The following is a 13,705-nucleotide window of genomic DNA, read 5'->3' as shown; positions in this document are numbered from 1 at the left end:
CTGAGCCGAAACCAAGAGTCGGATGGTTAACCTACTCTGTCACCCAGGTGCCCTGACACTTTTTTTTTTTTATTGATTCATCTGTTTCACCTATCAGCTTGCAGTGTGATGTAGTCAGTCATTCAACAAATATATTTTCTTCACAGTGCCAGGCACCATTCCAGGCAATGAGCAACGCAAACAAGATCGTTGCATTCATGAAACTTATATTCTAGGAGAAAGGCAATTACAAAGCAAATAACTAAATAAAACAATTTAGTATACTGTTATGTGTTATAAAGAAAATAAAACATGGTAATGGAGGGCGCCTGGGTGGCTCAGTCGTTAAGCGTCTGCCTTCGGCTCAGGTCATGATCCCAGGGTCCTGGGATCGAGTCCCACATCGGGCTCCCTGCTCAGCGGGAAGCCTGCTTCTCCCTCTCCCACTCCCCCTGTTTGTGTTCCTGTTCTCGCTGTCTCTCTCTGTCAAATAAATAAATAAAATCTTTAAAAAAAAACAAAAACAAAAACATGGTAATGGAGATTAAAAAGACTGACTTCAGTTAGGGTGGTCAAGAAACCTTCCTCTGAGACGGCATCTGAGTTGAGTTGCATTGTGAAGATCTACAGCAAGAGCTGTATTAATTAGGATATGGGTTGGGTCCATGTCACAGACGCTGTAACAATGATTTAAATGAGTGAAATCTGTTTTTTTGCCTTAAATAACAGCCTGAGGGTAGGCCTTCCAGGGGTCCAGGCTCCTTCTAGTTTCTTGCTCTACATCTATATGGTCCAAGATGGCTGCACCACATTTATGCTCCAAATAGTAAGATGGGGGAAGGAGAAGGGCACATACCCTCTCTACAAGGGCACAATTCAGCAATTTCCCACCTCTTCTGCCTATATACTTTTGGCTAGAATGTAGTCACATAGACATACCTAGCTGCGAGAGAAACTTGAAATGTGGTTTCTATTCTGGGCAGCCATGAGCTGAGCCAAAGTTCTGTTACTATGGAAGAAGAGGAGAATGGGTATCAGGGACTGACTTATTCTCTGCCAAAAGAACACTTCACACAGAGAAAAGATCAAGGACAAAGGCCTTGAGGAGAAAAAGACCCTGACTTGTTTAAAGAAGAGAAAGAAGCCAGTGCCACGCCTTGGTGGTTGCAAAAAGGAGAGTTGGAGGCTATGAGATCAGGGAGGCAGGCAGGGGCCGGATGATGTGGGGATTGCAAAACCACAGCAAGGAATTTCACTTTTATTCTACCGGAAGCAATGGGAGAGTTTTCAGCAGGGAACTGAGGTAGACATTCTCTCTCACACCTTCCCCTTTCCCCATTCCTTAATAGCATCCTAATATTGATTTTGATTGAATCACTCATCACTATTTACATCATCATGAGTATGTAAATATTGTTCATTGCAGAACCACGCAGTATACTAAGGTTCCATTTCCTTTCTTGTACAGCTTTTAGTTTTCCTCAAGTTAACAACATCATTGGTTTTTCACTTATATCATTATACATACACAATGCACACAAATACACAGCTTCAATTCATTCCAGATCCTCTATCAGACTATCTATCGTCTATTCGGTCCAGTTTACTTTTTTCTGTCTTCCGGACATTGCTTGTTGGAATCTCTCATCCACCCAGGAGATTATTCTTGTGAATCGGTTCCTTTTTAATATCTTCACTACCCTGTGAAGGAATCTTGGGATAGAGAGAGAAAAAAAAAATAAGCGTGATCTAGCCACCAATTTAATTGAAATTCCATTAACATTTTAGCTTAAGAGCTCTCTCCTTTGCAATAACTTTTAACTTGGTAAAATACATTGAAACTGAGACTCCCCTTCTGACACTTTTGTGACACCACAGGAAAGATTCAAAAGGCTTCCGATTTGTCTTTGTCAAGTTGTTCCTTTGAATGTGACTGAATGCCAGAAGGGGACGATGAGCTGGTTTGGCTTTCATCGGCTACACTCTTTTGTCCTTTGACCCCCAGCTTGGACACTGCCTCTGTCCACACCATCCCATTTCCACTATAATGTATTATAATTTATCGTTTGCTCTGTGTATTTCTCTAACCCTGGAAAGGCAGGCATCTCTGTCTTGTTGTTTTTGAACTGCTCGGCTTATTGCCTGAACGACTTTGGTGGACACTTACCTATTTCTTGGATGTGTGGATGCTCTCCACCTCTTACTCGAGAGGAAGGATCATAACTATGTTTGATTTTTTTTTTTTTGAGATGTAAATGCTGCTCTTAGCTTTATCTTCCCTCTGAGAATCCCAATTTTACTCATGTTTAAAAGCCCACTTTGTGGGTGCCTGGGTGGCTCAGTTGGTTGGGCGACTGCCTTCGGCTCAGGTCATGATCCTGGAGTCCCTGGATCGAGTCCCGCATCGGGCTCCCTGCTCAGTGGGGAGTCTGCTTCTCCCTCTGACCCTCCCCCCTCTCATGTACTTGCTCTCTCTCATTCTCTCTCTCTCAAATAAATAAATAAAATCTTTAAAAAAAAAAAAAAAAAAGCCCACTTTGTGGGACGCCTGGGTGGCTCAGTCGGTTAAGCGGCTGCCTTCGGCCCGGGTCATGATCCCAGGGTCCTGGGATCGAGTCCCACATCGGGCTCCTTGCTCAGCAGGGAGCCTGCTTCTCCCTGTCTCCCTCTGCTTGTGTTCTGTCAAATAAATAAAATCTTTAAAAAAATAAAATAAATAAATAAATAAAAGCCCACTTTGAAAAGCTACCTGGCCCCTGAGGACTTCCCTAAGGAATCTGAACCCCTTCCTCTACTCAGCGTGGTCAGCGTCTCACCCTTAATTAGCATCCATTTTATGATGACTTCATAAATAAATGAAGTCATCCAATGAGGATTCAAATACACTTTTTAATATTGTGTATTTTTAAAATTTCCAGCTTCTATCGTTAAATATTTAGCAGCTGACAAGCTAGCATGGTTAACATCAAGCACCATTCCTAGCCTAGATGCAGACATGCAAACAAAAGGATAGTTAACGTTTTCGTAGACTGTTTACTTGGCCCTGTAAAGCTAATGTAACCAAACCCATCTGTTTCCTCTTGTCCGGGGATTTTGAATGGTGACAAAAAGAACTTTATGCTGAACTTCTAATGACTCCCAAATTATGTCACCTGTTCTTTGTCAGAAACTTGTTAAAAATTTTAATACAGATGAATAAATTTCTAGAGCACAACCTGGAAGAAGTATAGAGTTCTTACATAAAAGTCAACAGCTTTGAAACAAAAAAGATAAGTTTCTTGGCTGACTATTCTCACGACATATGAATAGCTGAGTTGTTTAAAACAGTATGCTTTTATTATGTACTTAAAGGAAAACTTGATGTTAGCCAGGAATTATGTAATTATGGGATTTGGGGCTAAACGGGACCCAGATAAGTTATTTATTTCATTATCTAGCTTTCAGAGAAGATCTTAAATAGCATGCTGTAATTTTAAAATTTAAAATCTGGGTAAAGATGTACAGTTATATATCACATGAACATTGTGGGCCATTTTTATAAATGGCTTTGCTTATTCAAGGTCAGCTGGTGTTATCCACCCTGATATTTAAAACCCTCCTATCTTAAATCCTCCTTTCTAACTTATAATTATGATCGTTTTTGCTTCCTTTCTGTAAGCTGAGGCAGTAAGTCTGTCTTACCTGCACTGCATATAACCACTTCATGATTCCTGGAATGCTGCTACACATTTTAAATTTGTCCTTAAAATTCTCATTGAACCAAAATCATAGGCATGTAATTTTTAAACACCATCATTTTCTAGCAAATCAAAGCCAAAGTCTATAAAACTGATTATTTTGCTTAGGCTTAATAATACATTTTTGAAAAAAAAAATAATACATTTTAGAACTTTCATTGAACTGAGCTTTCCGTATCGTGTCTTCTTTCAAAATAGTGAAAAGATGCTCAATATAAGTCGTCAGTAGGGAAATGCAAATAAAAACCACAATGAGATACCACGTCGCACTCACCAAAATGGCCGTAATAAAAAAGACAGACAATAACACTTGTTGGAGAGGATGTGGAGAGGCTCAAAGCCTCCTGCATTGCTAATGGGAATGTAAAGTGATGCAGCACTCTGGAAAACAATTTGGCAGTTCCTCAAAAAGTTTAAACACAGTGACCGTATGACTGACCCAGCAATTCCATCTCTAGGTATATACCCAAGAGAAGTGGAAGTATATGTCCACACACGAACCTGTACAAAATGTTAATAGCAGCATAATTCATAATAGCCGAAAAGTGGAAATAACCCACATGATGTCCACCAACAGATGAATGGATGAACACGATGTGGTATTTTCTAACAATGGACTATTTTGGCCATAAAAAGGAATAAAGTAGTGATACATGCTACAACATGGATGAAACTTGAAAACATTATGTTAAGTCAAAACAGCTAATCACAAAAGAATACATATCCTATTCCTTTTATGTGAAATGTCCAGAATAGGTAAATCTATAGAGCCGAAAATATTAGTTGCTGCCTAGGATGGAGGAGGGGGGTGGAGTGATGGGCAGGGAGGGGAGGACTGGGGAGTGACTGCTAACAGATACGGGGTTTCTTTTTTGGGTGATAAAAATAATCTAAAATTGGTTGTGGTGATGGTTGCACAACTCTGTAAATACACTAAAAACCACTGAATTGCACACTTTAAATGAGTGGATTATTTGGTATGTGACTATCTCTCAATAAACCTATTAAAAAACCCCAAAACATAACAGAGTTGAGCACTCTTTCCATGGATAAAAGACCCTCATAAAAAGAAATGGGCTGATTTAGCAAAACCAGAGTATTTGGCTTTTATTCTCCTTTCAGGTACTGTTGCTTTTAGTTCATTTACAATTTTATCTACTTATCCCATGTGATATGTAATCAGAGCTCAGAGCCTCGACAGGAAGTCCCTAACCGTTCTTTCAAACAAACTTAAAAAACAAACAAAAAAACACACACAAAAAAAACCCACTTAAAGAAAAAGTTTAATAACATCTGATAGTGTACTAAAGCAAAGCTTTGATGCCATTTTATGATCTGAAGCTCTTGCTTTCCATTTTGAAATAACAGAGGCGCTTATACGGATAATGTAATTTGACTTTACGAAACTCTTTCTCGTTGAAGAAAACGTCTCTCATACTTAGGACGAACCAAACAGTGTTCCTGGGTGTTTTTAAATCCGTGTGTAATCTACAATAGCTCTCTAGGGAGTTAAGCCATAGAATGCAGTCCCAAACATAAGAGCAGCACTCATATAATCAAGTTTCATTTAAATTAAATGAGCTTTTTAAAGAGCAGTTCAATTGATCACTCATGAATTATTTACATACTGTGTTTTGTGTTGCTAAATTAGTTTCTCGTGTATCCTCTTTCACCAAGTAGCTCATACAACTCCAACCGACCCCAATCTCTCCTTTCTCAAAATACAAAACTGCACAAATCTCTCTCTTAAGTATTTTACAGATATTAGTTTTACTCAGTCCCCTAAGGAAATTCTAAGCTTCTCCAAGGCAAGGACCTTGTCTTAAACACCAACACCTTACAGAGACCCCATAATTACAATGTGTTTGTCAAGGTTCAAGGCTTGGCCTAGTTCTCCTGTTAAGCTCTAATTCATATACTTACATACTATTCGATACATGGTGTATCGATATTTAACTCACTTTTTCATTTCCAACACATAAATTTGTGTTGACTGCCCCCGAATCTTCATGAACTCTTGATTTTCTTCAGAATAACTTCCAAACAACTTAGTATGGCTCTCAAAGCTCTTTGCCATCTTCCCTCACCTACCTTTCCAGCCTGAGCTTCACACACCACCACCAACACACCAATGCTCGAAGTCCTCCCCCCGACACACGCTCTACTTTTCACCCCTCCAGGACTTCGTGGTCTCTTGGACGGCTCTCCGGTCTACGAGAAGTCTGTCAATCTTTTAAGGACCATGTAAAAAGTCATCTTCTCTATGGTCTCTTCCTTATGAGAATTTATTTTTCCTTTTTAAGTGCTCCCATGCACGTTGGTGTTACACCACTTTTCACAGCTTGCCTTTTACAGTGCTTAGGGGCATGTCTTTCTTCCTAATGTTCTTTGATGTTTGAGACTATTTTATTCATGCATTAAGTCCCCTAGCGGAGCAGGTTTATAACCCCGTCACCCTACACAGAATAATCACTCAATATATGCTTGCTAGGTTGAATTGTTTTTTTTTTAAGATTTTATTTATTTATTTGAGAGAGAGTGAGAGAGAGCATGAGCGGGGGGAGGGGCCAGGGGAGAGGGAGAAGCAGAGTCCCTGCCGAGGGAGCACAACTCGGGGCTCAATCCCAGGACCCCAGGATCATGACGTGAGCTGAAGGCAGACGCTTAACGGACTGAGCCACCGGGGTGCCCCTAGATTAAATAGTTCTTATCTTAATTTCCATACAACACCAAAAATAGTGTGGAGCACATAACAGTTAATCAACAAATAATATTGATTGATAAAAGTTCTTGGAAGGAGGATTTAAATGCTCAGTGACTGATTTTAGTGACAAACTCAAGTGATACATCTTGACAAAGAAAAGTTTATTCTCTAAATTGTTCCTGCACTGAATTGGACCTAAGTAACAGATAAGTTTTAATGTACCAAAAACAATCAAATGAGTAGTTTCAATATTTTTATTTTCAGTGGTTCTTCTGGAGTGAAACTACTTTTACCTGAGGAAAACACGTGAAAGAATTTTGGAAGTCAAATTCTTAGAATGTGGATGGATTTTTCACTGTCTATTCAAGATTCATTTAAGCACTTACCGTTTATTAGAAATGTCTCTGGACCCAACACTGAAAAAGGTACTAGGTCATAAAATGAATATGATAAGCCCTGCCCTGAAGCTGTTTACATATCCTGGAGAACAAGTTTCAGAGAAATCTGGGTTTTGGTGCCCTAGAAAAACGAGGACTAATTAGCTCTATGCTGATTAATCTGGAAGTTCTTTAAAATGGACACTGTTCAATTTAGATTATAATATTTATGTTTCAATGTATATTAAAAACAAAGCTATAACAGTATTTTATTTAGAAACCCACTTCAGATTCATCAAAACAGCAAAACACATAATGAGATGCTATGAAGCAGGGCTTGGGAATAGGGTAAGGCAAGAGAGTTTCCTAGTGTAAAATGTAGGGAGGCTCTCCCTCTCCAGGTCATGCAAGTGCTGGGTCAGCCCTGAGAACCAGTGCCCCCTTTAAATCACACACCCTAACCTCTCCTGCCTCACCCTAGTTCTGGCCCGGCTACGAATATTTAAGAAAATAATCATTTTGTGTTATACTCAGTTTTGTAGACTTGGTACACTCTATAACAAATGTTTTACAAATTATTTCTGGCTTACCAAAAATGGAACTGTGAAATCATGGGGGGAATGAGACCTATGCAAAGAGTAGGTCTACTTTTTGGAGGAAGGGGTAGATACTAAGGCAAAGAGGCAATATAATTAGCATAGTAAAATGCCTGCCAAGTTAAAAGTTTCCAACTATTCAGATTAGAAGTAATTCTTATACCTAAACTGTTCTGTTATCTATAACCATTAACTTATGGTTTTGCTGGCTTCAAATAACTTTTTTTTTTTTTAAAGATTTACCCATTTGAGAGAATGGGAGCGCAGGGTCGGTGGTTGGGGGGAGATGGAGGGGGAGAGGGAGAGGGAGAAAGAATCTCAAGCAGACTACCCACCAAGTGTGCAGCTTGATCTTAGGACCCTGAGATCATGACCTGAGCCGAAACCAAGAGCCGGACGTTCAACCAACTGCGCCACCCAGGTGCCCCTCAAATAACTTCTTTATTGGAATTTTTCTAAGATCAGTATCAAGTGAACTGAATGAACGGTAATAAAACCACCAGGAAGGTTACAAGCCAATATTAATATTCTTTCAAGAGAGATTATTTCGAGGATTACTACTTGAAGATGATTCCCTTCTTAGTTCCTTAGTCTAGTTATTGATGGTTATTTAGGACCAAATAAGGAAATTCTGAATTCATTTGGTTTCTAGGACTGTAACTCAGTAACTGAACACACTGTGAACTTAAATTTGTTGTTCTGAAAACCCGTTTCATATTTAGGTACATTAATTAATACAGAATCAGGGATAAGTGGTTTAGAATTAAAAGGGCATTGACATCAAGTAGAAAAGATTTTTCCGTGACATTGAAGTCATGACAACTTGGAATCAGCCCGTCAAGTGTCACTGCTTCTGGAAATTCAATGTACAGTGTCAGGTAAGGTTGGGAAGCAGCTTTCTGAAAAGTCCCAAATACAGATAGAGTAAAACATTTTCCTCTGGGCTGGCTTAATTCTATTTCTTCCCTATACATGTTTAAGATGTTCAAGAGCTGTCATCCATTTATTTTGGGTTGATGGTAGATTTCTTCTTCTTTCATTTCACTTTAAAATTGAAATTTTTTATCTACCGATGCGTGAGGTGTTGGAACTAAGAATTTCATATATAGTTCTTGCCTGAGCCTCGGAAAGTTTGGCTGTGATTGTGACTTATATTTAAAACTCCTTGGGGTCGTCCCTAAATGAGGTTCTGCGTATTCTGCGGCAATGGCAGCAAACGACACCATTCCGAGCTGCTGTAAATAGTGCTGTTTGTGTACAAAGAGGTTTTCTGCATTGGATAATACAAAGGCTAAGGCTGCCCTTAAATAACATGCTTGGATTTTCAAAGTCAAACCTCCAAAATCATGAAAAATCTTTTTACCAATGAAAAAGGATAACTCGGGCACCTGGGTGGCTCAGTCGTTAAGCGTCTGCCTTCGGCTCAGGTCACGATCCCAGGGTCCTGGGATCGAGTCCCACATTGGGCTCCCTGCTCAGCGGGGAGCCTGCTTCTCCCTTTAAAAAAAAAAAAAAAAAGAGAAAGAAAAGAAAAAGGATAACTCTAAGAAAAGACCATTACTCAAATAATAAACTAAAATGACCATAAATGACTTGACCATCTCCCCAAAATGCCTGTTTTTGTGGACTACACAAACTTTTTCTAATTGTAACTTGTAACAACTTACAAGTTATGAAAAGTTCAAAACATCAAAAGCCCAAACAAGCTAAAAAATTTTAAATGTGTAATTGAAGTCAACTGAGAGTACAGTTAAACTGGATTTATTACCACTGTGCCCCTAAAAGCTCTTCCTCCCTTAAATGTGATCCCTATAACTCCTACCTCCACAGCAATGTAAAATTCAAGCTTGTGAAAATAAAGTTCATGGAGAATACTATCCTTACTAAAATCATTCCTGGAAATAATTTTCCATGAAAACATTTATTAAGAAATTCCCCACATAATTTCTTTGCTAGAGGTAATGCAAGAATATACATATACACACATGCATACGTGCATTATACTTGTTTTCTTATTTAAATCCCATAAAAACATTTTAATATGCATTGGCCTCCCCAAATTTTCATTTTGGATCAGTTACTTTGTGTTGGAGACATCAAGATTCATAAATAAATTATATAATCTCACTTAAAAAAAAAACAATGTTGCAATCTGAATTTCCACTTATCTGATGTCTTGAGTAAACAGTTCAGATAAACATCTATTCATGCAAACTTTTCGCCATCCTTTATTGGGTGATTACCTAGGCTCTTTGAATCCTCTTCCTTAGTGTCAAGTGTTGAATTATTTTAATTGAAATTTTTTAAAACTGCATGAACATCACAGTTATAAATCCTAAAAACCAAAAGACACTATGGCAAATTTAAGATTTTTTATTTAAGTATCATATAAAAGTTATTTCATAAAAATATGCTCCATATTAAATAATTTTAAAGATACATAATTACTTATATATAATGCTTTCAATGTCATTTATCTATTATCATGAATCCTTTGGTCCCTAAGGCTGCCTTTTCTGCCTCTCCTGTGGCCAGATGCAGAGTATACCTGCTCCCGAGGGAGGAGCAAGAATCAAGGGCGCTTGGGGGACCAGTCTCCATCATTACTGATGATGCCGAGAGATGCCTGGCACCACGAACATGCTATTCAAACATAAATGAGAAAACAAGCTATCGAGCAGCCTTCACGAGGTTTTCCCCATACAGCATATTTCATATCACTAAAGATTTAACTAGTAATGAGCTATACCTAAGTTACTTAACTAGTTCTGAGTCCTTTCAGGTAACATCAATATCCAGCTTCCAATTTCCACTCTTTAAAATATTTCTCCATTGTCCTCTTAGATTTCAAGGCACCAACATTCACGGTAGGTATGATTTTCTGGGGCTTCAGCCACTGAACAAACCGTTTCATTTCCAGGTAGCTGCTGTGTTCACTATAAGGGATTCCTGTAACACAAAAGAAATTACAGACAAAAAAAATCAAATCATTTTTTAAAAATGCACAAGCCCAAAATAAAATAAAAAAGGAAAGCAATCCAGAGTACTGCTATCAAAAACTCCTCAGTACTTTATTTCTGATAAAAAAAAAATTTGTTAATAACTTTTATGGAGAATAAAGATTAAAACATTAAAACCATACTGAAACTTTGAACATTAAATAATTCTACTGCTTTTCTATGTAGACACTTCATATGTATTTCTATAGATTCTTATTTTTAATTAGGCTTTCTTTTTAAAATAGGTTTTTCTCTTTAGGCACTTCACTCAGCTATGGATTTCAGGAATATCCTGGAAAAAATATGAGTAAAATGTGAAGTGTGACAAGCAAGACTCTCGGTTTCCAGAGCAAGTAAGCAGATTCCAGTCCCTGAGCTTTGCACACATAAAAAAATAAGCATAAAAATAATAAAAATAAAATCTTAAAAATCCCTTTATCTTTCCTAAAGATCAAGTGCCACAGAGAAAGGGAGAAGGGGTCCTGTTTTAACGGGGATCTTTAGGGGCTGAAATTAAGTCACTAGTCTAGGGACATATAAAAAACGTTTCCATCAGCCACGATGACAGTAAGCAATTTCTGAGGACAAAGGTAAACCTCCTCCGAGAAATGAGAGAAAGGAGTCACGCCTGTACCTCTCGCTGTCAGGGCATCTAATCCGGTCTCCCTTCCCACTGGCAGTCTGACCATGGCACTTGAGCTTCCAGACCCAAGTGCACTGCCCGCCCCTCCTCTATGGGTTCCTTCACACAGCACCGAGCACGCAAACGAAACCATCTGTACTAGCCAATGTCTTTTTCCTCCTGTCACGCTCCTTTCTATCAGTTTATGATGTACTAAAGATACAGCTTTAGAGTATGTAGAGCAATTAGAAACTCGATCTTTAAAGATTCTTTGGTGCCTGTTTTTCTTGGATCTTATTTTTACAAAAGCTCTTTCTAAAAAATGTCATAACAAACATTAAAAGTGAAAAAATTTCATAATTATACCATATATTGAAATGTTTCCTTTGGTCTGGGGAATAATGTCTGCTATAGTCGTCAACTTGTTAGAATGCGTCCATCCTGTAGGTCGAAAAGCCAAAATCTGATCATATCTTCCACCACACTTCTTCAAATGACTCTGTAAAGCCTGTTCAGTAAAAATAGGATATTTATTTAACAGTCAGTGAAGGTGGGTTATGTGGAATAAAACAGAATGATCACATTGATATAGTGTCAGGGAATATGCAGTTGGTAAACATTAAGTTGCAATAACCTAGAGTCGTACTTCCAGAAAAAATAAAATCACGGAAAAAAACAATTTTTCCTCTTATCTAAAGTTAAACGAGCTTAAGTCCAGTCTGAAAAAAAGTAAGGTGAGGCAACTTTAAACATAAAAATTATGAATTGAAAGATTACAATTCAGATAGCTATCAGAAAAGGAAAAGGAAAAGGAAATAAAGAAAGAAGGGAGGGAGGGAGGGAGGGAGGAAGGAAGGAAGGAAGGAAGGAAGGAAGGAAGGAAGGACGGACGGACGAACTCTCCAAATCCTACTACTATTAGGATATTGAATATACTGTTAGGATGTTAGAGATACCAATATTAACACTGGTAAACAGCAGCCCGAACATATCCACATGCATACATACAACAGAGGACTGACAGGTGGATAGAAAGATGTGAATAATTCTATGAACGGTATTATACTCAACATGCACATACATTTCAAAGATGCACACTAGCACTCTTCTCAGGGTCTTACTCCTTTTCACTCTTTAAACATGAACTAGAATACCGGCAAAATTTTTCATGCTGCTACAATTGGGAGTATTATGCTTCCCTAATAAATCTTGAGTAGAACTTTCCAAACTAAAGTCATCAAAAGTAATGACATTTGATGAAATCTGAAAATCAACGACCAAAGTTCAATCTTTGAAGATAAGAAAAGTCCAAATAAAGACAGTAATGGCACAAGAGATACCAAAAGTCTAATACTTTTTTTGGTCTTCAGGCAAAACCCACAGTGTCAAGGGCTCAGTGTAAATTTATAATAAAGTTCTAGTTTTATTTAAAATAATAAAAAAAAATCTAAACTGCACATGGTATCATCTTAGATTTCCAAAGGTCTCTTTTTCTTCCTTCATCATCCATACCCTGAACTATTAAAGTGTTGTAGAAGATGCTGGTAGAAAGTTCTCAAGAAACCAAAGACAAATCCATGCATCCGCCTACTCAGTCCTCATCTAATACATGTCTGTTCCAGGATTAGGCCATGTCGGTGGAGTCAGAGTAGTGGATATGAGACACAGCCCTTCAACCTTCTGGAAGCTTAGAGCCTAGCAGGGAGATGGTCAATAAAACCCACTTTCTAGTTCTTTTCTTTTTTTTTTTTTTATGGAAACCATATGCCCTTTCTTAACTTTTTCTAATTCTCATCTATTATACCATTAGCAACTAGAAGCCTTGCAGATTGACCTTTTCACAAAGGACTCATTTTCAGCAGAAATTTCTAGAAATGGGATTATTGAGTTAAAGGATTTACCCCTAACTTCTACTTCTATCCAAGTGGATGAGAGAGCTAATTTCTCTAAATCACAGCATAGAAATATTACCTTTTAAAAAAGTATGCCAATTTGGTAGGAGACAAACATATCCTTGTTAGTTTTATGTTTGATTACCAGTTAGAGGCTAAACATTTGATTGTGTTTATCATATATTTATATTTCACTGGTGAATTAATAACAATCTTCTGATTTCTCCTTTGTGTCAATGATCTCTTATTAATTTAAATACCTACCATTTATTTATTTTTAAAGATTTTATTTATTTATTTGACACAGAGAGAGAGCACAAGCAGGGGGAGTGGCAGGGAGAGGGAGAAGCAGGCTCCCTGCTGAGCAGGGAGACCAATGTGGGGCTCGATCCCAGGACCCTGAGATCAAGACCTGAGCTGAAGGCAGACGCTTAACCGACTGAGCCACCCAGGCGTCCCTCTTTCTATTTTTTTTTTTTTTTTAAGATTTTATTTGTTTATTTGAGAAAGTGCACAAAAGGGGAGGAAGGGCAGAGGGAGAAGCAGACTCCCTGCTGAGCAGGGAGCCCGATGCGGGCAGGACTCGATCCCAGAACCCTGGGATCATGACCTGAGCCGAAGGCAGATGCTTAACCGACTAAGCCACCCAGGTGCTCCAACAATGCTGATTCTCTTTTTTCATGTTTTTAGGCCATTTAGACCTTCTCATTCACTCCTTAGCCTTCTGCCATCTGGCTCCTTCCAATATCACTTCACTGAAACATTTCTTGCGCAGGTCACCAAAGATATTCTAATTGCC

General features: G+C 38.3%; 1 protein-coding gene across 3 annotated transcripts in view; it reads right to left on the bottom strand.

Moving 5' to 3' along the window:
• Window positions 1-506: 506 nt before the first annotated feature.
• Window positions 507-13,705, bottom strand: part of DCLRE1A (DNA cross-link repair 1A) — a 29,332-nt gene continuing 16,133 nt past the window's right edge. For 2 of the 3 annotated variants that reach the window (XR_013449611.1, XR_013449610.1), the window contains 3 exons: window positions 11,381-11,522; window positions 8,757-10,342; window positions 507-1,692 (listed from right to left, as the gene is read on the bottom strand). Coding sequence is in view for 1 of the 3 variants with exons in the window: in XM_036106194.2 (XP_035962087.1) it covers window positions 10,182-10,342; window positions 11,381-11,522 (303 nt within the window). In the remaining 2 variants the exon portion in view is untranslated. The remainder of the gene's footprint in view (window positions 1,693-8,756; window positions 10,343-11,380; window positions 11,523-13,705) is intronic. The other variant, XM_036106194.2, reaches the window with a different exon arrangement.

Source organism: Halichoerus grypus, chromosome 7 (assembly GCF_964656455.1).
Source record: "Halichoerus grypus chromosome 7, mHalGry1.hap1.1, whole genome shotgun sequence".
In the NCBI taxonomy this organism is placed as follows: Eukaryota; Metazoa; Chordata; class Mammalia; order Carnivora; family Phocidae; genus Halichoerus; species Halichoerus grypus.
The sequence above is the reverse complement of the archived record's forward strand: the minus strand, read 5'-3'. Positions and strand labels throughout refer to the sequence as shown.